A 23476-nucleotide genomic window follows, 5' to 3' on the forward strand; every position below is an offset into this window, starting at 1 on the left:
ACAAACAATTGAATAGTTCAAACGTAAATTTAGGGCAGCTTTTTAGTTTGATTAACCAGTCATTCCTTACAAAAAAAAAGGCATTAAAAAGACAGAAAATAACAATAATGAAGCGCTTCAGTGGATTTGTTAGATTTAGGAATTTGTTTCTTGGATTTTGAACTCTTTAAAGGTGAATTGCACTTTATTCAGGTGTTTCTCTTACACTTGCATTTTCCACATTTTAGCCCGTTCCTCTTCTTTCTGTGTGTTATCTGATCTTATCTTGATTTTATTCAACTGGAGATAGCATTCAAAAATACTTTTTTTAATGAATATGACAAAAACATAAGGACGAAATGATAAATAGACACTTCATGTAAAGTGTTTTAGTTACAGGCCAGTCATTCACTGTGACCTTCTTTTAATTCTCACAGACCTCGTTAGCTTTTCTCTCTCTGTTTATTTGCCTGTATTTGGTTTCCTGGGTTTCGGGGTGTGTGTGTCTGACAAAGCAGGAATGCTTTTTCTTTTTTTTGTTCCAGTTGGTATGATGTTATTACAAGACTGCCAAAGTTCTGGATTAAATTGTTTATATTTTAAAGCCAGTCACAAAATTTTTGAGTTTTGTCCCTTGAGACAAAAGTATTTTTTCATTATGGTCTGTTCTTGCACCTTCCAGCAGTTGAAGTCACTCTGTACAGTATGTACAGGTCACGTTTCGGTCAAGGCAGCTTAAGGCCGTGCAGATGCGTTACCATCTGTGTCTTAATTTAGGTAGTAAATGAGGTAAGACGATGGAAAACACAACTCTCAGCGAGCTAAAGAAAGAATCGTCCAGGTGTGTCTTACTCTGCCGTCATTGTGTGGCCCTGTGTCACTTCTGATGCTGTTGTGGCGCCTGTGGCTTTATGTAAGTGTGCATTGGGGCGACGTGATGGAAACACTGCCAGCTTTCAGCCATCGCTATGGCAGCATCAGCTGTCATGTGGACTTGTCAAGCCCCTGATGAGGAGCAGTAATGTGGCTGGTGTTTTCTGTTTTTCCTTCCACTCTCCAATCACAGACACGCCGTCATTTTAACACATAATTTCACCTTTTCAGCTTACATTTAGTTCCCATGAGCACAGATCACAACATACACTTAACCGAAACAAAATTCTTTATGAATTTTTGCACCATTTTGATGAAACGTTACAGAAACTACGAAGCACATTCTCGTATTCACTGTTATGAAATAGAAACTGTCATTGCCCTATCCTGTTTATTTTCTGTAATCCATCTCCTGGACCCATATTCCTGTCTACCGTCACCTTAGCAACCTTAATTCTTCATGTCACTCACACCAGAACCTCACAGTTACCTGCTCAGGTTCACTGTTGTTAACGTTACACCGGTCACATGATATTGTCTTCAGCAGGCGTCGATGCAGCTGTTTAGGTTTTCTCAGCCTCTATGGGTTCACAAATATGTTTTTGCCTCACAAACTGGGAAAAGAATAAGAACCATCTTTTGTCATCCTGTTTCATTCTTAGACTCTGTTTTGTCTTAATCTCCTCATTTTCTTTGTTTTTGTTATCATTATTATTAATATTAATTAATTAATTTGCTTTGCTAGTTTTACTCATCTGTTAAAATGTGCACTGGATATAGATTAGTTTTACACAGCAGTGGTTCTAATAGCTTTAAAAGTTTCAGCTTGGAACAAACGGCTTCATGCTCTGATAAATAATACAAGCAACTTGTAACGTCTCCCAGCTTCTTCCACCTATTATCTTGCCCGTGATGACAGAAGCCTCGTTAAGCTGCTGAAGCTGATCGTGTGTATTCTTTAAGAAAAGGCTCTAAACTCATTGTGAAAGGCCTCTTTATCATTAAACACATACAAGTCGGATGTTTTGTTTGCTTTGAGTTTGTTGCGTTCTCCAATTTCCAACCTTCTCTTCTTTGTTCTCAGGATCATCTCCTACTTCCTGCCACCAGCCACAATAAAGGAAGTCCACCCAAGATGTCTGTCGTGTTGCCAGCCATGAACATAAATGGTAAGAAGTGCAGCACAGACACAGTTTGGAAGTGCAGCGCGATGTGGCAGATAAAAGGCAGCCCAGGTTCACATTCTCAATCACGTTTGCCCACAAGAATGCATTACTTGTGGCCTCAGACATTTACAGAAAAAAAGGGTTAGAAATTCTATTAGAACAAGAGTTTTGTGTTTTACTTCTGTGGTTGTGTTTTCAAGGGTTTAGTTTAGAAGCAAATTAAACAACAGGCAGCAGTTAAGCAAAGAAATAAGTGAAGAACATTGGTTTCTTGCCTGGAGTGCATCAGTTGACTATTAAACCTACTTGAAAGTCTAAGCACTTTGCTCAGAGTACACTGGTCAATTCATTCATTGTTACTGAGTCACATAATAACTTGTCATTTCATAATCAAATAACTTAAAGCAAATTTCATGTCCGCTTCAGATGGGAGAGCAGAGACACAGCTCATCTGACTCAATTTACTCTTGAAAACGCTCTTGCGGTCCACAGCTGTGGACAGAGTGGGTGGCAATCAGAGCGCGCTTGGTTGCGTTCTGGGGGCTGCTTTCCAGCTCATGTAGTCGCTCATTTATTCTCACCACCTGCCTTCAAAAACAAACACTGGATCAGCAGAAAGCGTAGACTTGCACTTGTGCATATTCTCAAATGATTGACAATTGGTGTATGCGTGTTTTTGACATCCATGACGTTATCGAGACTTTGCTTCACGGCTGTCAGATCTGCAGGATTATCAGTGCGTTCTATCAAAGTCAGGTCATTAGATGCTTCAGTAACAGGTGGCCTGATTTTCACAAAGCACGTGTAGAAGTGAGCTGAGAGAGAACACGCTCAAGAGGGGCTGTGTTTATGTCTGATGTAAGCAAATAGGAAGACACCACACTGTTGTTAACAGTTGAACTGTCATTTTTATTTGAGAACCTTTTTGTTTTCCTGTTAACTTCATACTTGTGAGTGGAGAAGCATCCAATTTGGTTAATGTTTCAGCAGCTAACCCTGGGAGGAGTGAGTGGGTGAAATGTGAGCCGCTCACTCAGCAGGAGAGACGAGGCCATTTAGATTTTTTTTTCTGTGAGATGGGTGTTAGGTGAAGATAGATGAAGGTAAACATTGTTCTCGGTTGGTCTTGTCAGGGAGGAATGTTAAGGTCCAGGCCAGTCAAATGAAACCATTGAAATAAGCAGTAAATAGTGAAATCCAAGATGTGCTTGTGAGCTAATTGTTGAAATGGCCAAACAAAGGTGGCATTTATAAAGAAACGTCAGGTCTGGAAAGATTCTCGATTGCTCAACAAAGGTCTCAAATTTGCATGATCTGTCATGGACGCTTGAATTGAGTTACAAATTCAAAACAGCGGGTTAATGCCTGTCTGTTCGTGTCTTTGCGTGTAATAAGTTGGCTCGATGATGTGGTAGTTCCTAGGGAGAGGGCTAACACCCGTTTTATGTTCAGAAATAACACAACTGCTCCTGCCTTGTGACTGAAAAGTTAGGACTAATGCAAAACCAAGACAGGGAAGGCTGACAAAGCAAAGGTTGCAGTAATTCTCCTGAAGCACAATCTCCACACGGCCCTCTTTCCTTTTAGATATGGAGCCCCATGTGCTGCACAGATAGCAGCCTTCAAGTAGCATTTTAGATTTATGCTGTCCTTGTTTGGACCTTTGAAGTGATTAAGTGCAAATGTATGCATATTTAGTTGGGTGAGACCCTTAGAGAAGGAGAAACACTGTCCTCTTACTGGAGAGTAATACTGTACTGGAAGATAATTCTTTCCAGCTCCCTGTTGCTGCTCTGCTTTAAGAATGCCTTCCTTCTCTAGTCACTAAATAGTTTTCATCTGGAGGAGATGGAGAGGCTTGGCTAATCTGGAGTGATCATTTAGTCTGTCTTGGTCAATAACTGAACATTAAAGATGGAGTTTTTGATCTAACGTCCACACGTCATAGAGTTATTTAATCTAGACATATTTGGTTTTCTCTAAAAATGTATCAGCCACAGCAGTGGCTCCTTATAAGGGCTGTGGGGTGTGTTTATTCAGTAATCCTCTGAGTTTGAAAGTAGCTCAATCAATTGAAAGCGACGTGTTTGAAAGGGGGGAATTTTTCAGGGTTGACATCACTTACAGGTGGATGGACGTATGAGACGCACTGCAGTCTATTTTTACTTCTGTGAGATTATACATGCGCACTGTAGCCAACAGGCTGCCTTTCACTGGGGGTTCAATGTACAGCTCTATACTGCTGATTGACTTGAGGGTCAGATTTTCCTACTTCCCTAATCTAAACAGCAGGGCTCAGAAATGGAGTTCACTCTCACCAAACCAAATGTTTAACTCAAGCCACTCCAGAAAAATAAGACTCCAGTGACTATAGTGATTATGTGCCTTTAGAAATGACTTGTTTGGTCCATCATTGAGCGCTGCGGTTCAGATGAATCTTAACCACTTGTTGGTTGAATTCAGTAAGGCTTCAGTCATAGAGACCAGTCAGTGATCCCCCTGGAAACCTCTGGTTGCTAGGGAAAAATGTGGATTCCCCAACTTGAAAACTTGAAATATTAGGAAATGGAGAACATTTCCCTTCAAAATAAAAGTTTTGCTGTCCCACAGCAGCCAACACATTTTGAAAGGTGCAGCTTTTTTACTTTGAATGCAGACAGACTCTGTATCCAGGACGGTTGGCAGAAATGGCATTTTCTATGGAAATGACCGCAGCAACCTGCTAGCGGGTTAAATAGGAGGATTTCGCTGCAGCACCACCACAGCACTACCAGCAACCACTCACAAACCAGTTGCAGAATATAAACGTTTCCCTAGTGATCAACAATGGCCAAGGGCTCACAGACTGCAGGCCTCCGTGATCGGGGCTTTAGCAATTGATTTTGCAGCTACTGCTAGCAACTTCTCACCAGACAGTTTTTCCCCCTCACAACTGGCAGTTACTAAGTCAAATCTAAGCGTATTATTCTTTATTTCTAATGGTGAGCATTACTTTTTTTGCTTCTAATTGGCTCTTACATTCTACTGTAGAATGATAGCTTGTAGTTTAGTAAGTTAAAGCCGAACATACTGGAAAAGTTCATTAAAACTGGACTGATGGTTTGTGTGAATGTGACCCTCCATTTATTTTCATTGTCCCAAATCACATTATTTAGTTTGGGACCATACTTACTGATGAATAATGCTTCCTTTTGATGTAAACAAAATAAAAGGCCTTCCTTCATGAACATATCCTTAGAGTTTGTTCCAATCTGGCAGCCAACGTCCTCCTGAGATGCACTCTCAGGTTTCCTCAGATGCACCGCTGCCAGACATCGGGCCTTTATCAGCGTAGACCAGCTCGCTGTGACGCTGAAGGTTTCTGAAACAGATCCAGATGGTACCAGTATAAGGAGGAAATGAGACCACGCAGAGCAGGATGGCAGATCTGGCAGCCTCTTCAAAGACTTGCTATTTGAAAGTTGTGTGTTTGTGTGTTTCCTCTTTCACTGTTCAGGCCTCACAAGCTGTTAGTTAAAAAGACGTTACACAGTTTGGCATTCTGGTGAAAGACTGATGTAAACAGAGTCGAGTATTACATGTAAGTCCTGAGTTTGGATAATGGTTTAGGCAGTAGCCCAGAAATGACAGGGTCATTGCTGTACACTTAAAAAGTATTGATTTCATTAAGGAATAACAAAGTGCGACTGAAATAGTGAGTATTTGTATTTACAGGAGCACTATTTGGCAAATAGAACTAAAATGGTAAACACAGCATGTTAGCAGGCTGTTTTTAGCATTTAGCTCAAGTAACCGCTTGGCTGAACAAAAACAGTATTTATTCATCTAATGTCTGCTAACAGCAGCTGAACTCTGCAAGCAAGTGGTCACATAAGTCCAAGTGTAGCAGCAAAAGCCGCGTTCCTTGCCATGGGTGGATTTTATTGCTTTTGAACGTAAAAGGCGAAAAATGTGTAAACTCACTGTGATAAGTCCAGCCTCTCAGAGGCACGGGACCTTGAACCGATCCAGCCGCAATATACATGATTCATTTTTCCAGTCTCCTTCAGACCTAAATTGAGAGGGTCATAAAGCGACAAATCCAGATGCAGAGAATGACTTCCAGAGATGTCTGCTGAAACACTGAAGCTATTGGAAAAGCTCTGGTTTCAGTGCAGGTGCAAAATCGGAGGTTTATCAGCAGATGAAGTCAGAGTTACCGGTACTAGCTGTCTAATGTTATGAGCATCAGTGGAATCTTCCGTCTTGAGAAGGAGCTATTTTATAGCCTCTGTACAATCAGATGAACTCCCACTGCCTCCAAATGTATGTCCTGATGAACGATTAGGAAGCTGATGGCTTACACAGGTATCTGGAAAAATGACCAAAGCTTTTTAAAAGATCTTTGCAGGCTGTTTGGATTGGGTGTGATGCATATGGGGAATTTTATCTCAACCCCCACACAAAAGAAGCCGCAAGTTATTTGTTAGTGTGAATATATAAGCGATCCTTCAACATGTTTTAATTCCCATTTCTCCCCAGAAAAAGTTTATAAGAATGTCCACTTTAAAGGGTGTTTTTTCCGCCCCAGGCTGAGTGTAGATATCTTGCTGGATACCACAAACCATGAACCACTTGTGTGAAGTCCAGTATCTTTTTCCAAGTTTAAATTTTCCAAAATAAAAGCAGATTGCTTGTTTGTAGGTCAAGCTTTCAGATGACTCTGTGAAACATACAGTATTTAACGTTGTCTGCACTGTACACCATCTGCTTTCCCCGGGTTTCTTCTAACACAACAGCCTGACTCATCAGCGGCAAAAACTTTCTGACTTTTCAGCTTTGCCAAACTTTCTCTTCGTCTCTCAGCCCAGCAAGAAGCATCCTGACTCATCATCTGCAATCACTCTTTCTTTCTCCCACACTCTCGCCAGACTTTTCTTCTTTCCAGTTCGCATGTCCTGCTCTTGTTTAGAGATGTTTTGTTTATCTCCACGATGGAGAAATCCAGCGTGTGACTCACCTCTGGACTCCATCTGTGTAGCCCAGCCTCCACCCAAACTCCCTGCAGTTATCCCCCCTACCTAATGTCAACTGTCTCAAACAATACTCGGTACACTTCCACTCGCTCCACTCGAGCAAACACCAAAATGAAGGTACGCTAACTTTATTTGCAGATTTATTTCACAACCTTCTTCTCCCTTTCTTGCCTTACAGACAGCATTATAAGGGACAAAGACTTTGAGGTGATGATGCAGATTGACTGTGTAGTAACAGACACCAGGATCCTCCACATCAGATCTTCCACCATCCCGCCTCTGCTCCGGGTGAACCGCTCTGACACGTTTTACCAGAACTCCCCAGCAGAGAACAAGGTTGCGCCTCCTGTCGGCGTGCTAATGGGGTCTGCGTAAGATCATCAGCGACTCCTGCGTTCTTTACACCTCCTCATTAAAACTCATAAACGGAAGCACAAGATAACACCTCAGTTAATAATTTTTCTCATTTTTATTTGTATGAATGTGCTCTGCAGAAAACTAGTCATTGGAGGTTACAGAGGAAGCTCAATTTGTCCTCACCGTTCAGCCCCTTTCTGGCTGATTTCTGGAGCTGGACTGTAATAGGGTCCAAGCAGCAGCAGACTAGCTCCTTGTGTGGCAACATTGACTTACCCGTGTAACCCCAGATGCTTTATGTAAGGGTAATTGTTTAGCGGCAGGGGGCAGAGCATTGAACCTTGAGTTACCCCATCATAACACAAATACTTTTACCCCTTACAGCTTACTTTCAGTCGGCTCTTTTTTTCTGCACAAGCTCCAAAGCTGTGTGTGTGTGTGTGTGTGTGTGTGTGTGTGTGTGTGTGTGTGTGTGTGTGTGTGTGTGTGTGTGTGTGTGTGTGTGTGTGTGTGTGTGTGTGTGTGTGTGTGTGTGTGTGCTTAAAAAACATTAAATACATTATAAAAATGCATTTTTATTTAAAATGACCTGTTTGTTTGTATCTGATTGCTATAAAATGGAGTGCTATAATCATTTCTTTCTGTCTCTGAATAAAGCAAATCTGATCAGTGATGTATCAGACATGACAGATGAGTTATCTGCAGCAACAGAGGCACAAACTCAGGAAGTTAAGTGATCTTTGAACCCTATCTGGCTAATTGTTCTGTTATCTGCTGGTTTCTATTGCTGTTGATGAAGATTTTCACTAGTTAATTTTTTCGGGTCTTCGCTGTGTTTCTATATTCATGGACAGGTTTGGATATTGTACATATTTATTGCTGTTATTATGTAACAGCACACATCTGTGGTTTAATCCAATTCCCTCATTTTTTTTCCTTTGAAAAATTCAGTAGTCAAGTTTTATTTTCTTTCATTTTTATTTTGGTGATTTTTTTTAAAAATAGCTTTTTTTGTTATTCCTGTTGACTCCAAAAAACATGTTTTTTTTATATATGAAATAAAAAATGGCAGATAGAAAATCTATTTATGCATAAAAACTAGTTTCTATTATCCCGGAGCATAAAAAAAAGCTTCATCATATCTTATAAAAGCTCGTTTTTGCCACTGAATTAAAAAAAACATTCAACAAGTTTCAGTTTTCTGTATCAAAATTTCAACTTACTAACTCGAACTTATGAGACGATAAATCCTAATTGATATAATGGCAAAAAATGCCTTTTTCAGTTGCATAAACACTTAATAGTTACACTAAAGGCCTGATGTTTAACCTCTGGTTTCAAAAAACAAACTGTGAGTACTTCTCCGTCCACACAGCTCCTGCTTTTATTTACTGCGTTTGAGAACAGTTGCATTTTTGTGCAGAATTATGATGGTCTATGATCTGTTTTGCTAATTTGAGGGTAAAATTTGCACTATTAATGCAGAACATTGGATGTACTGTTCTGGCTTTTAATTTCTTATTTGTTTTTTGTCAAGCTATGAATAGAGACAGATCTTATATAATAAATCACATATAATAAATATGGCGATAAAGCGAAGTCGTCTCTGTATCGCTGTGCGTTTCTTGTCGTTGCAGGATTGTGCTGTGCTTCTTTTCTTTCTTTCTTTGCAAACAAAGGCCTTCTCTTTGTCTGTAAATTCCTTTCTGCTTACAGAAGTACATTTGGGTCACCACAGTGTTTTCGCTGCATCTCTGCTGTATATGGGGGCAAAGAAAAAGTACAATAAAAAAACTTGTTTTATTTTTATTTTTTTGTATGTGCAGAAACCAAAATAAACACTGGATTTTCTGTAGCCGTGTGTTCGTACCTGTTGAGCTGTTAGGGGAAACCCTAAACAGAATACGTTTGATTTTTTTTCCTCAGGTAGAAAAGCTGTTCCAGGGTATTTTCGCCCACAATAACTTTACAACCAGTAACAGTGGTTTAAATTACAGGTTTGAACAGTCATTCATTTTATGTCTGTATTTATGTTCTTTTCTTTTTAGTCCTTTCCTGCCTGGTTTCCTTCTATCCTCACAGCATTTGACTTTAATTAATACTTGCAAGCTATGATTAGAGCCAATTAGGTGTTATCCGTGTTTAGCCAGACAATGAAGACATTTTCTGTTAGCATCTCAAAACTTTATTGCAGTCTCCTCAAAGCAGTCTGATATGGAGGGAGTAAGCGCTTTCATGTGAGGAAGGATGTGTGGCGTATAAGGCTGAAAGTTCAAAAAGGATACAAAACCGTGTATGAATTCTGTTTCTTTGAACAGAGCTGTCGATCAGAAACATTTCGACATTATTCAGCTACTCTTTTATAGCATCCCGATGTTCATTCACCGGCCACTTTGTTAGGTACACCTGTTCAGCTGCTTATTAATGCAGCCGATCAAACTGCAGCAACTGAGTGCATTTAGGCATTGGGGAAACGACCCTATCCAACTGGTGAAACTGAACATTACAATGGGGAAAGGTGATTTAGGAGACTTTGCAGAACTTGGCGTGGTTGTTGTTGCCAGGTTGGCTGGTCTGTATATTTTTGCTGAACTACTGGGGTTTTCCCACATAGGCATATGTAGGCTTTATAGAGAATGCTCCAAAAAAAGAGGAAATATCCTGTTTGCAGCAGTTCTAAATGCCTTAGCGATACCAGAGATCAGAGAACTGTATGAGCTGTTGGACGGCATCAGTAACTCAAACAAACACTCATTAAAACCGAGCTATGCAGAAGAGCATGTCTGATTGCACATGTTGTAGTTTGAAGCAGATGGACTACAACAACAGAAGACCATGCTGGGTGCTGTCAGCAAGGACCAAGAAATTGAGGCTACAGTCTCCACAGACTAATCGACATTTCACTATAGATAAGATTGAAAAGAACATTTCTTAGTCTGAGCCTCCATTTCTGCTGGAACTTTCAGATGATTGGGTCAAAATGTGGTGTAAACAACATGAAGGAGCCAAAAGGCTCTCTTCCACAGCTCTCTTCCAATTATGTGCCCCTGAGTATTATTACTCACCATATCCATCTCTTTATGACGCAGTGTACCCATCCTTTGGTGGCTGCTTCCTGTCGCCAAGTTCAGATGAACTCAAAGTAGTTTCTTAAACATGACAATGAGTTCACTGTTACTTCACTGCTCACTCGTTAACTTGAAATGGCATCAACAACCACCAGATCGCAATCCAATAGAGTGCCTTTGAGATGTGGTTGAATGCCATCATGCAGGTATAGCTAATAAATGTTCAGCAACTATGTTGCTACCGTGTCAATATGGACCAAAATCTGAGGAATGTTTCCAGCATCTTCTTGAGTCTGTGCCATGAAGAATTAAAGCAGCAGTGTATACCTAGTAAAGTGGCTGATGAGAGTATAGAGCGCAACCTCGACTGAGGAGTAATTCTTATTAATTTATTTTAAGTAGAAATACAAAAAAAATCTTAATAAGAACAATTTTGAACACAATATATTGAATTTTATACATTTGGCCCCTCGCTTCTCTCCATACATGAAGCCATGTGGACTGATCTACAATCCATAAACCATAGTATTAACAATTACACTTAAAACAGATCCTTACTGAGCATCAACATAGGCAAACTTTATGTTGTATGTGACTTGGTGTCCATTGTCCCATGCGTACAAAACACCCTCCTTAGGATTGTAGTCAATCTGTGTGGTGTAGGTGTAGTTGTTGATGAAGGGCATTCTGGGAATCATTTGAGTGTTTGTGTGTGTGTCGAAGGCATATTCCAGGTTGGCGTCTCTTTGGTTATAGCTGTCAACAGCATACAGGACGCCACACACAACGAAGCAGTTCCCGAAGTGGTTTCGCTTGAGCCCCGTTCTCCAAGTGGTCTCCCTTTGCATGCTGAGGTCTGAGGGGTCCAGTCGACTTAGGACAACCACTTCCTGTAAGAAGCCCTCATCATCCAGTGCCGGGTAGATGATCCACAGGCCGCTCTCGTCCACAGCAAAGTCGATGTCCGAGTGGCTACGCCAATCCCAAGGCGACGATGAGTCTTCATACAGGGCATCGTGCAGCATGGTCCAGGCAGCCACGTAACGCTGTCGTAGGTCAAACTTGATGATGTCACGGGAGAAGGCGCGATTGTAATAGAAGGCCCCGCCATAGACCACATGGCCTGTGCCAATCCAGTTGTAAGGAAGCTTGTAGGAGTTACTGAAACGGCCTTGAAAAGATACGTAGACGATGAGATTTATGACATCAAAAAAATGTAAAATTAAAGCTAGTTCTAACTCCAAAAAGCACACATTCTTACCTTGCTTGAAAACTTCCAGGTTGCGGAATTCCAGAAGGTTGTTTCCGTAATAGAAGTTTGTCACATAAATTTTGCCATTATCAGATTTTGGATCCTTCATCCATGCTCCCTCGTTTCTGCCATAGGTGTTGTGAGTGACTGGCTCGGAGATTGTTGCCAAAGTGTCCTTGCACTCCTCTGTAAAGAAGACAGAGCTCTGAGGGAAGTTTTAAAGGCACTTTAACATCATCCAGACCTACGTCAAAGGGTCTGAAAACAATTAAAGGCTTTTGTTTTAACCAGCTTGAATCACGGAAAGGGGAGGGGTAACACAGAGAAGAGAGCCCTGTCTTGTAAAGTTCGGTCATTCACAAACAAATATCAGTTTCTGTTTCTCTAAATGAAAATGTGAGGTAAGTCCGTACATTTGAAGTGACATATGCTGACAATAATTTCTGGCTATACTCTGGCTCTGGCTGCAGGTGGACACAGATGGCACAACGTTCTTTATTATTTACCGGGTTTCTTTGGCCTGGATTCCTCATGCCTCTGCATCGGTTCGTCTAGTTCCATGTGTCCTTCCTCTTCCCAGCTGATTTTGTATCTCTGTTTGACCTGAGCAGCCTGTTTGGTAGTGGTAGTGGTGGTAGTGGTGGTAGTTGTGGTGGTGGTGGTTGAAGACGAGGTAGTTAATGCTGCAGGAAGCAAAGCTGTTGGTGTCTGTGGCAAATCTGAGCCTGAGAAGTTGGTGGATGTTGTTTCTTCTGGTTGTTTTGTAGTAGCAGCCTGTGTGGAGGTAGCAGTTGTGGCAGCTGTTGTGGGATGTACTGGTGCTGTGGTCGGGTCAGCGTGGGTTGTGAGGGTCATAGTAGACTCCAGGCTGGTAGTTAAAGGCTTTGTTGTTGGATTTAGTTCAACAGAGCCTGGATTAGCTGAAGTACTGCCAGCTATGGTTTGCAATTGGTCTTTTAGCTCCAGACCAGAGGGTTCCTTCACACTGGTGGGTGTATTTGTTGTTGTGAATGCTTGCGCATTTTCCTCCATCGTTGTATTTTCAGAGGCTTGGACTGAGGTTTTGTTCTTTTTCTGCTGACTAATACTTAAAGAAATGTTTGCTGCTTCAGTCAGCGAAGGGACTGGTCTGTTGGTGATTCCAGCAGTGACTGTTTGAGTGGTCTGAGGCACGAAGTTTGTGGTCCTTTGTTTGTTTTCTGCAATAGGCGGTCCAAGGCTGATGCTTCTCACTGTGGATGTGTCACTCGGTGCAACTGAAGACACATCCACTGATGTGGTTCCCATGGCACTGATAAACCTTTGATGAGTTTTTAAGGGCTCAGTTTCTTTTGTGTTTTTTGATTGGCTGGTCTTCTTAGGTGCGTGCAAAGGACCTGTTGTTTTTGTTCGAAACAATCTCAGTCCTTCTCTGGTCCAGGGCCGAGGAGATCTGGGTTGAAGCAGATTCTCTTCGATAAAGAGGTTATCTGGGCCGTCACCGCTCAAACCATGATACTCAAAAACTAAAAGAAAGAGAGGAAAAAGATTTGAGTACCACAAGAAAATGTTAGAAGCAGAGTTGAAATACAATCAGAGTTCTGCTGTTTGTTAGCTGAGAGCCAGCAAAGCTTCTGTGACCATCTCTCACTGCTACGACACATCCTGAACTGTACAAATGAATATAATTATACATCCAGAATAAACACTTCTCTCTTTAAACACTTTAAACACTAATAAACACTTCTCTCGTTGCTTTAATGCCGCTTAAGGTAACAGACAGATTGCACTCACAGTTCTCTCCAGGCTCCCCATCATCTGCCACCATCGGATCAGGCTCAGATTTATAAAAAGTCATTCCTCTGATAATCATTCCAGATGATCCAGCCTTTGACACCTGAGAAGCCTCCTTATTAGCGCTACTTTTGAGGGTCACCTGAGGTCTGACCTCAGTGATCTGACCAGAGCCGTCTGTGTGTAAGAAGGGTTGATTTTCCGCAATGACCTTCCTGTCAAGCTTTTCCTGTTAGACAACAAGGTACACACAACTTCTGAGGAAATCGTTCACTCTGTATTAAGAAGAGATCAATTACGACCCTTTGGCTATAAACTGTACAAACAGCTGTCAAGAATTTGGATTGGTGTAAGAAAGACATTTGTGAAATCTTGAATCATAACATGTTATTCAAAAAGTACGTTATGTTTTTTATTTTTTACTACCAGCAAAAGAGAATTTGGAGTTGTGTAAATAATGAGTCGGTGTGTGGCAAAGAAACTGTGTTCAGATCTAGTGAGGAGAATAGCATAGAAGAGCTGAAACTCCAACAAGCTACAATGATCCCAAATGATCCCACAGTGCAGAGGAAAGTTTTAATCAAAAACCTAATCTAAAACATTTGCCTTGTTTTACTGTCACTTTAATAACCTTGTTGGATGTTTCCTGTAAATTTTCTAGTGAATCAACTGTGTTTAAAGTCCAAGACCATGCAATCCTCCTGGATGGGCTCTCAAGTTTATACTCAAGCTGTCAGGGACCAGGGCCCAGCAGTATGCTCTGTGGTCTGAGGTCTGCTATCGTCCTGCCAATCCTTTCAATTACATCAATAACTTTCTTTTACACGTTTCTGGGCCTTAATCATGGAGACAATGATTTTTATGAAGGACTTTGTGGAAAGAACACGTAATTGTTCCTTTTGCTTTGGAGGAATGTTAGCAGGCTAAACAGAAACATCTGACTGTGATCACTTCTTTGATACGTGTTTCCTTCAGCCAAAGCCTTGCATTCAATATGAAATATCAGTGGTGCAAATTAAAAGTGACTCCTGATACAATGTTATCTCAGTATATTACCCATGATGGCTTGATGTACTGCAATCATGCAGTACTTGATGCAATACTTACTGAACCATGTAGGTATTCTCATTTTTAGTAACAAACATTTGCAGTTGAAAATAATTTTATTGTAGCTGTATTTAAATAGTTAATAAGAAAACAGTTATTTCACTAAATACAGGGAAATAATTACCTGTAGAACCCGGTAATTGTTTAGTTGCTACTATGTTATTACAGCGTCTCCATAGATTAAGCCTGTGATATCAGTATTGTCACACTTACCTCTGGGTCTTGATTGGCTGCTGCCCTGCTGACCTCACCAACTGTCTTCCCATCCTTATGCTGATTTGGAAGAGGAGTAGGTGGGCTTTCAGTCACACTTCCTTGAACAGAAGTACTTTCCCAAAACTTCACCTCATCCACAGATGGATTCAGAGACACCAACTGCATGCAAACATGGTGAAAGGTAAACAGACTGGTTCTTATAGAGCGCTTTACTCTCGAGTATTCAAAACACTTTATACACTTTGCCTCATTCACTTTTCTCTATTTTCTAACATTTACACACATCTCTCTACAAGTGACCTATTCATTTGCTATAAATGAAAATAATTGCTATGAATATAACATTAGATGTGCCTGAGTATAAGCCATCAGGCGAGTAAGCTGTTTGGGGCTGTATTTCTGGAGGTAGAGCAGGTCATCTAATTAAAAGGTTGGTGGTTTGATCCCTGGCTGCTCCAGTCTGCATGCCAAAGTAGTCTTGAGCAAGATACTGTACCCCAAGTTTCTCTTCGATGGGTTCATTAAAGTGTGAATATTAGACAGAAAAAAACGCTTGTGTGAATGAAGCACATCGTATAAAATGCTTAAGTGGAGTAAAAAGTGTTAGTTAGAGATAAATGTACTTTATGTAGGCAAAATTTGTTGTCTAATTTAATGACAAAAACTACAAACTTTCTTGGTTTGTGAACTGAATAGGGAATAGTTAGTTACAGTATTTTGTTTTCCCTTCAATAATATTCACATTTTGCACCAATTGTTACCAAGCAAAGACAGAGTTTGCTATGGTGCTAAAGACAGGCAAATACTTATCTGTGGAACTCAGTAGTTATGTAGTTACTATGTTATTACAGTGTCTCAATAGGTTAAGGCTGTGATATATCCATGTTAAGATGTTACACTTACCTCTGGGTCTTGATATGCTGCAGCTCTGCTAACCTCTCCAACTATCTTTCCATCCTGAGGCTGATGGGGAAGCGGAGTCGGGCTTTCAGTTAAACCTGTTTGACTAGTAGGACCTTCCCTGGGCTTCACCTCATCCAAAGGTGGATTCAGAGACACCGCCTAAATGCAAACATGGATACATCAAGCTACTAACATAAGTGTTATATTTTTGTTAACGATCAGCAATCATAACACTAGCAGAGGAAGAAAAAGTATTTTGTTAATATATTAATATGAATTAAATCAGGAAACCAATCAAAGTTTTAAAGCAGCAAAAACAATGACACACATAAAAAAACATCTTGTAGCCAGTTGTAGACCTCGTTTCAACTCTGTGGTTCAACTTTGGTAGGTGCAGGCTCCTATCTTTATTATTTGGCGAACAGACTGACAGCACGCTCTGACAGGTGTTTTCAGTTATGAGAGTTGTACTCTCGTCTGCATAAGCACGCAACCCTCTGGTTCATTTTGCTGCACCTGTTCGAGGGGAAAAACTTGATGGTTTATGTTGCTATTGGCTCATTTCAGTATATGGAGTTCAGTGAGTTCAACAAACTCCCAACTGCTTCACTCGAAGTCCATGTGAGAAGAGCATAAACATTCAGGTAATGTATTAAATGTGCTGCTTTTAGGTAATTTGGAACTTCTATATGTTCGTGCTGTAATTACAGTTTTGCTCTTGTGTAAGTTTATAGACTAAAGCCCAACAAACACGTACTGTATAAAAATCTCTGGTAATTTACTGACTAAGAAAAAGGATCCAAAGATCCAAAGAAAAGCTCTGGCAGATAAAGTTCCACATGTAACAGAAACTCTGAGCACTGCTTCCTGGTCAAGCTTCTTGTAAATCTGAAAACAGCACCTAAGGGAGTCTTTAACAGGACCTCCAGAAGCCACCACTACACGCACACCTGTTGTGTTTTCTGTTGCGCTACCTTTTCGATGTGATCCACGCGATCAATGAGCTTGTTGGTAACGGAGTGCAGCTTCAGTAGATCCATGCCATAGAAGGATCCCTCCAGCAGCTCAAGTATGGTGGACAGCTAAAACAACAACAACAAAAAATGATCAAGTGAATTCCGTCAAAGTTAAAGAATTCATAACATAGAATGCATGAAGTAGGTACATCCCCAGTCCATTCAAACTCTGGTTGTGGTAAAATATTGATTATCCTTTTCGGAAATTGATAAATATCAGACATCCATGCCACCAGGGGTCCAGGTCCATCTACAAATCAACAGTCAGATGTCGCTGGAGCATGAACACCTGCGGGGAGGCTCTGGCATGATAAATGGTCAGGAGGAAACTTCACCTTGACATTTTCGTTCCCAGCTTCCCTAAGCTTTTTTAGCCTGTACTCTCCCTCGCAGGGGTTGACCGCTGATGGTGGGGCGATGCAGGCGCACTTGCACTCCGGTCCAGAAGTGATGGTCTCCACGGTGTAGAAGTCCTGCGCAGAGGCGCTCCCTTCTTCTATCCGTCGACAGGCGCTCCTGCTCAGGGGTCTGACAACACATTTACACCGACAGTCAGAGCCTTCCGACAGGGCTTTCACTTTGTCATAATCACCCAGCAGCTATAAAGAGAAGAGGACGGATGTATTTTCCACCAGCAATCGGGAACTTTTCAATTTTTGCGCACAAAGTGTAAAATGCAGGATATAAGGAAACACATTAAATGAGCTATTTATCCTACCTTGGAGAGAATGTTCTGTCGGCCTTCTATCTCCTCTTGCAGTCTGTCATTTTGCTCTGCACTGCTCTCAAGTTGGGACCTGGGATTTTCAGCCAGGGGCTTTGGCGCTCCAGATCCCCATGGAAAAAACGCGCAGCTTATCACGATGACAAAGCCTAACTTGTACATTATGTGAGGCTCACAGTGCGCAGATAAAAGAAATAACAAATAGCCCGTCACCAATAAATTCAGGTGCACGAAAAAGTCATAGCCTACCTCTGATTTTAAAAATCAGAGAGTGCGTGAAAAAATGACATCAAATATCCGGATTAGGTTCTATGGGTCATCTTTTTCAGAGTCACAATGAACGCAGACTGATGAGACTGAAGAAAGAGTGCACCCTGTGGGAGAGCAGCCGGCATCTGGTGCTGGAGCTACGCTGACAGGAGGCGGGCCTGATCAAACTGGCGAGGAGGAGTTGAACTGCTTCAAAAGACTTCAGAGACATGATGTGCAGCTTGTTAGTGTTAGTCATGATTAAAATGCAACCCCCAAACTCGGATTTTATTTCAGGTTCAATTTAATTTGCAGTTCCAGATTAAAGAAGGTGTAGTTTGACTTCATATGCAAACTTTATGCTGCTTTTCAAAATGCCACCAAGCCTTTTCACAGACGCTGGAGACAAGTTTCAGATGTGGATTTGCTGCCCTCTGGTGGCAACAGTGTTCATTCCAGTCACAAAAGACATTTAAAATTCTTCAGCGTTTATTTTTTACTTTAAGGCACATATAATTTATGTACTTATCTTCATTCTTTATCCCGTAGTGTAACGTGTACATATACATATAGACAAAAAGGACTTTGTATGTTCAGTTAAGGCATGTTGGTGCCATGCAAGTTTCCGAATCACAGAAGACATTTGCAATAACAATTAAAAACCCCATTGCCGTGATACCAAAAGAATTGTTCTTCCTTCTATCTTGTGACTCCAAGTATTTATTAAAATGCAGAAATTACCTTCAAAATTTTAAATATAATGCAGAGACCAAATAAACTTACAATTATCTGTTCATAATTACATCTGATCAGAGAAATGACTTTAAATCCCATACCATAGTGATTCTCATTCATTCTGGAAGTCCACATCTGTATATTCAATATCCTTGAGGTCTACTACCTCCCAAATGATGAATTACCCAGCTTAGTGCCCAGATTAAAAGTTCAGACTAGAATGAATGCTTCTGCTCTCTAGCACCCTTCAAGCTCTATTCTCTGCTCTGCTGCCACGGGGAGGATAAGGTGAGAAATACGACTCCACAGTCCACCATATTTGTCCAGGTCCATCATGTCAAAAGACACTGGGTGGCCATGAGTGAGGAATTTTTTTTGAAGGTGGTCATCCACCATCTCCTCAACAGCACACAAGCTAATCTTAGCAGGAATCTCGTCTTCTTCCCCCAGCAGTACAGTGAAGATCAGAAAAGTTTTCTTGTATGCGGCATTCTCGTGGTCGCAATAACGATAAAAAATTAGCGTGGAGCCCGGAGGTAGCTCTTCAAAGCGATGAATGACGGCTACAGGTTTGTCTCCATCAAAAGCTCCCTGCAACTTCCTGTCAATGTCCAGTTTGACGTGGTCACTGTCCTGGCTGGCTTTGCTGGCTCCATCTATGTGGAGGACGGAGGCGTTCAGGGCAGAAGAGTAGGCGGAGGCCAGGTCCCGAGCTAGGCAGTTCAGCGTCTTCTCAGCTCTGAGGCCTGCAGTGAGAATCAGACTCACGGGCTCCGTGGGCTGTGTGGTCTGAAGGTGTCTCTTAAGGTGGATCCTGCCCCTATTCCAGAGCTCAGCACGCTGGTTAGGAAACCGAGTCTTTACTTTTTCCAGCTGCCTGAGGAAGACGTCTATCTTCGGTACATCATTCGTCTGAGGCGGAGATTCTGGCTGAAGAAAATGCAGCGCGATAGCAACAATTGCCACTACTATAGCAACTGCTAGCAAGTATTTTCCACTTCCTACGGAGAAAAGGCCTGTGTTATTTAAACATCTACTTCATAACAAAAAGAATTATTTAAAAAAAAAAACTATTACAAAAAAAAAGAACAAATGTACTAAGATTACCGCTAGTAACTTGTGGATCTTCAGTTTGACTAGCCTCTGGGGTGGTAGGACCGATGTTTTCAACATTATTACCGTGGTCATCTAACTGCTGTGTTGGGCTCTCAGGTTCTTGCCGTCTTTCCTCTGAAGCTGAAAAATTGTTCACAGGGAAAAAACAAGTTTACACAAATAAAAGATGGTAAAGAAAAGAAAAAACTTACACACTTCCAGTTTCCTCGTGGAGTCATAGAAAGTCAGCAGACTGAAGCAAAAAGTTTAAGGAACAAATTCTAATCCGTGATGTTCCAAAAAGTTCTGACTCACCATCTCCAAATTTATTATCTGAGTTGTTCGGGGCTGAAATGTTTTTCTTTAGCTCAGGTTCCGGTTCATCGCCCTGGTCATTCGCTTTGTCATTTGGGATTTGTAAAGTTAATTCTGATGGTTTGTTCGTTGTGACGCGACTTTCATCTAACGAAATAAAAACAGTTTAACTTTCACAACATCCTAAGACTTTGGATCTTTAAATATTTCTGATTCTTGTGTCCCATAAGATTAAGCAAGTGCTTCATCTTTAAATATGACTAGAAAACTTTTATTACAGCAGTAGTTTCCTTTTTAATCTTAGAACAACGAGGCTAAATGTATGTTTTAAACCAAAGTAAATATAGACTTTGTCTTTCAAATAAATCCATAATAATATCTGAATCAGCTGTTACAATACTCTGACAGGAACACTAACCTGATTTTGGCGCTATCGTGACTTGTTTCTCATTTTTTGATAACAATTGTTTGCCATCAGTTTGACTAGGATTGCTTTTCTTCTCCGTCTGTGTGCTGTCCTTATCGGGAGAATGTGCTTCTGCAACAGGTCGCACCTCTTTTTTAGACGAATCCCTGTCTGCAATAAGCACGTGACTCATTTATGTTAATTGCCCATGAAATCTGTCATATCTATTCAAGATCCCACACGTGGTCTCTTTAATATTCCTTCCTTACCTTGAATAGTATCGCTGAAGTCAGCACGTTGAGATGGTAAAGCTGTGGCTGATTAAACAGGATCAAAGCAATTTTTGATCAGTAGAAACATTTGGTAACAAATGTTCTCTTGACTCTGAACGGTTGAACAATTTACCTGCTGTAACTGTGTGTTCCTGAAAATGAGCCTGATCACTGTCTAAGTTCTCACAGGATCCGTCTTCACCTTCACTGAACTCTGTAAAAAAGAAATCACAGTTTTGTTTGTGGAGTCACAGAAAGTTAGCTGACTGAAGCAAAAAAAGAATTCTAATCAGTGATGTTTCAGAAAGGTCAGACTCACGGTCTCCAGGCTGACAGACTGAGACTGAGATTTCTTTTTTCTCACTTTCGCCTCCATCTATCCGATCATCTAGTTTATCTTGGGTTGGTGGAACAGTTGTTTCAGATGCTCCCTGTGTCGTGGTTTGACTTGTGTCTGTTGAAATAAAAATAGTTTAACTTCCATAGCAACCTAGAACTTCCGATCTCTACATATTTAATATTACTGTGCCCCAAAAATCATCTTGGATCAGGCATCTGCAGCATCCTTAATGGAGATTTCTTTTAACAAAGCCCAGGGCAACAGTAATTCCCCTTTTAATCTTGGAACAATAAGACTGACAATAGGTGAGATATGGAACATTCTCAGAAAACTTGACCTCCGACCTTGACCTTAAGTTGAGATCACTGAGATTCAAACTCATCCAAGGTTTTATTAGATGCACCTATGGTACGAATTCCAAAATCCTATGTCGCCTCATTCTCGTTATCACATTCAAAAACCTGGGTGCTAGCCCCGCCCACCCGGCAGGGTGCCGATGATACCCCATTAGCTTTTTATGGCTGAGGGATAAAAATCATCCTGATCATTGAAAATCTGTTCTAAGTCCAGCAGCAACAAAAAGAAAAGCTGCGATATGTTGGAACACAGGAAGACAGAGTCCTGCTTTTTCTTCTTTTGTCTTCCACTTCTTCACCTTACAAGAACACACTACACACCATGCTGAGTATCCCAAATTTGATCCCAACAGTTCTTTGGGAATCACCTGTTTTAGTGCAAAATGCCCATCTTTAGCATATTTTAGAGCTCAGGTGGAAAAAATTATATGTTTTTAGCAAAGTAACAAAGATCCTAAAATACAATTCAAAATCAGTTCTTTGTTGTCTGTTACAACAGCGGCTCATCCTTGAAAATGAGTGAAAAAGCACTCAGTGTCCAAAGAAACGTTTTAAAACTCCTTCAGAAAGCCCGGAAAGCTCTGTCATTGCTATTTAACAATAAAGCCTGCCTCATTGGAAGAAAAAAGAAAGGAGGAAAAATGAGGGGTGGCTCAAGACTTATGTCTATAACAAGATTTGTAAAATGAATATGGCCATTTTAGAAGCACAGCAGTAACAAAACTTACAAATGACTAATAACTAAGACAAACAATGCTGGTTGATGATGTTCCAAAGTGGGGTATATAATATAACTGATTGTTGACTAATATCTGAATTATGTGCTGTAACACTTGGACAGAAACACTGACCTGAAGCAGTCCCTTCTGTTGTGGCTAATTTCTCTTTTTTTATTGTCTCCTTTTTGCAGTCACCACGATTTATAACATCAGCTTCACTTTCTTCGCTTTTCTCCTCCATCGGTGGGCTGTCCTCACCAGGAACATGTTCTTCATTACAACATTGTACCTTATTTTGCACCCTTTCTGCAAAAAACACGTTTGAATTTTCATTAATTATTTTACATTGGTGCAATAAATATATGTGCTATCCTTACAATGCTTACTCTCTCTCTCTCTCTCTCTCTCAATCTTTTCAAAAGGTTCAAAAAAGTAAAACTTAATAGTGATAAACATGTTCAAGATAAACATATTTGTTCTATACAGATCTTGGTTATAACTGATTTTTTTGTATTTATGTACATTTCATCACGAGAAACAAATAACATTTTAGTTCAGAAACATGCTATAACTGAAGTAAATGCCAAATATTAACCGTACATGTGTTCAGTATTTCTTGAAATAGAGATAAACATTAGTTATGTCTGTACTGCTTTAATAATGCAGCGAGTCGACCACCAAACAGCAAACACTGGCTGAGCAACGTAGAAATATTAGAATTTTACCTGCTGCGTTCGGACTGGGGACTTCCTTTTCCATGTCTTTAGGTAGATGGTCTTCCTTTTCTTCACTTAGGGTTCACTGGATGGTTCAAGCGTGAATAAAACAAATAAACATTACATGTTTTTCTTTTTTATGCGAAGCCACGAGTTACAGTTTGTCGTCACATGTTCAAAGGTCCAAACAAATAATGTAAATCTGCTTACGTGCATGTCAACAGAGCCAAGCTCAAAGGCAGTCTCGCTAAAGTTAAAGAAGAACGAGAACAACCATTACGCTCCTCAACTTTTCAAACTGTCACTAAATAAAAAGGAAATATGTACATTGCATTTTGGAAGTATTAATTTGTGGCTGTGCTTTCGTGGATTTGCTAAATAACGTTTTGCTACTAAATCGAAACTGAACTTGCTGCGAGGTGACAGTAAGCAAGCCGAAGAAAAGCTAGTATAAATTATTGCGAGAGAAATAACTACTCGCCGGGAACTAAGCTCTAATGACATGCACGAAACGTAAATTGTTGGTAACCATAATTAAAGAGAACTAGCTATTTAAGTGACAAAGATAACTAAGCTAGCCCAGCCAGAGTGATGCTAATTTAGCCAACAGTTACCAAAGCATTACTTGGGTGTTATTGTAAAAAAAAAATGCCTTCGTGTAACTCAAAAGTCATAACGATACGCTTTTCTGATTACTGCTCCATACCAAATATGTCACGGATCATATCGCCGTAGATCATACGCTTCCTTAGCTTTCAGTTAGCATGTGTGGCACTCATAGCAGACTAAATTCTGAAGCGGAACGTTTAACAGTGCCTTTGTTT

At 40.6% G+C, this 23476-nt stretch overlaps 3 protein-coding genes across 6 annotated transcripts in view; 1 reads left to right on the forward strand and 2 right to left on the reverse strand.

Moving 5' to 3' along the window:
* The window catches only part of atf6 (activating transcription factor 6), a 28901-nt gene extending 20976 nt beyond the window's left edge, over nucleotides 1–7925 (forward strand). The window contains exons 15-16 of the mRNA XM_080877746.1: nucleotides 1937–2021; nucleotides 7212–7925. Coding sequence (XP_080733872.1) covers nucleotides 1937–2021; nucleotides 7212–7408 — 282 coding nt within the window. The 3' untranslated portion in view covers nucleotides 7409–7925. The remainder of the gene's footprint in view (nucleotides 1–1936; nucleotides 2022–7211) is intronic.
* On the reverse strand, nucleotides 7817–18025 carry olfml2ba (olfactomedin-like 2Ba). Of its 2 annotated transcripts, none has more exons than XM_080877744.1 (9): nucleotides 17444–18025; nucleotides 17061–17324; nucleotides 16684–16791; nucleotides 15710–15868; nucleotides 14804–14965; nucleotides 13484–13712; nucleotides 12217–13215; nucleotides 11720–11896; nucleotides 7817–11629 (listed from the first exon to the last, which is right to left on the reverse strand). In XM_080877744.1, the coding sequence occupies exons 1-9, from the start codon at nucleotides 17609–17611 to the stop codon at nucleotides 11013–11015; spliced, it is 2883 nt and encodes a 960-aa protein (XP_080733870.1). In that variant the 5' UTR covers nucleotides 17612–18025; the 3' UTR covers nucleotides 7817–11012. The 2 variants fall into 2 exon arrangements, with proteins under 2 accessions (XP_080733870.1, XP_080733871.1); XM_080877745.1 differs by having other exon boundaries at nucleotides 17061–17253; nucleotides 17444–17577.
* Nucleotides 18026–18169: 144 nt separating this feature from the next.
* On the reverse strand, nucleotides 18170–23473 carry LOC308393768 (torsin-1A-interacting protein 2-like). Of its 3 annotated transcripts, XM_080877752.1 has the most exons (10): nucleotides 23359–23473; nucleotides 22662–22737; nucleotides 22069–22242; nucleotides 20841–20975; nucleotides 20655–20735; nucleotides 20519–20566; nucleotides 20262–20420; nucleotides 19844–19990; nucleotides 19541–19669; nucleotides 18170–19434 (listed from the first exon to the last, which is right to left on the reverse strand). In XM_080877752.1, the coding sequence occupies exons 2-10, from the start codon at nucleotides 22693–22695 to the stop codon at nucleotides 18671–18673; spliced, it is 1671 nt and encodes a 556-aa protein (XP_080733878.1). In that variant the 5' UTR covers nucleotides 22696–22737; nucleotides 23359–23473; the 3' UTR covers nucleotides 18170–18670. The 3 variants fall into 3 exon arrangements, with proteins under 3 accessions (XP_080733878.1, XP_080733879.1, XP_080733880.1); XM_080877753.1 differs by lacking the exon at nucleotides 19844–19990 and having other exon boundaries at nucleotides 23359–23469; XM_080877754.1 differs by lacking the exons at nucleotides 19844–19990; nucleotides 20262–20420 and having other exon boundaries at nucleotides 23359–23469.
* Nucleotides 23474–23476: the final 3 nt, after the last annotated feature.

Source organism: Rhamphochromis sp. 'chilingali' (assembly GCF_963969265.1).
Source record: "Rhamphochromis sp. 'chilingali' genome assembly, chromosome: 3".
Lineage (NCBI taxonomy): Eukaryota > Metazoa > Chordata > Actinopteri > Cichliformes > Cichlidae > Rhamphochromis > Rhamphochromis sp. 'chilingali'.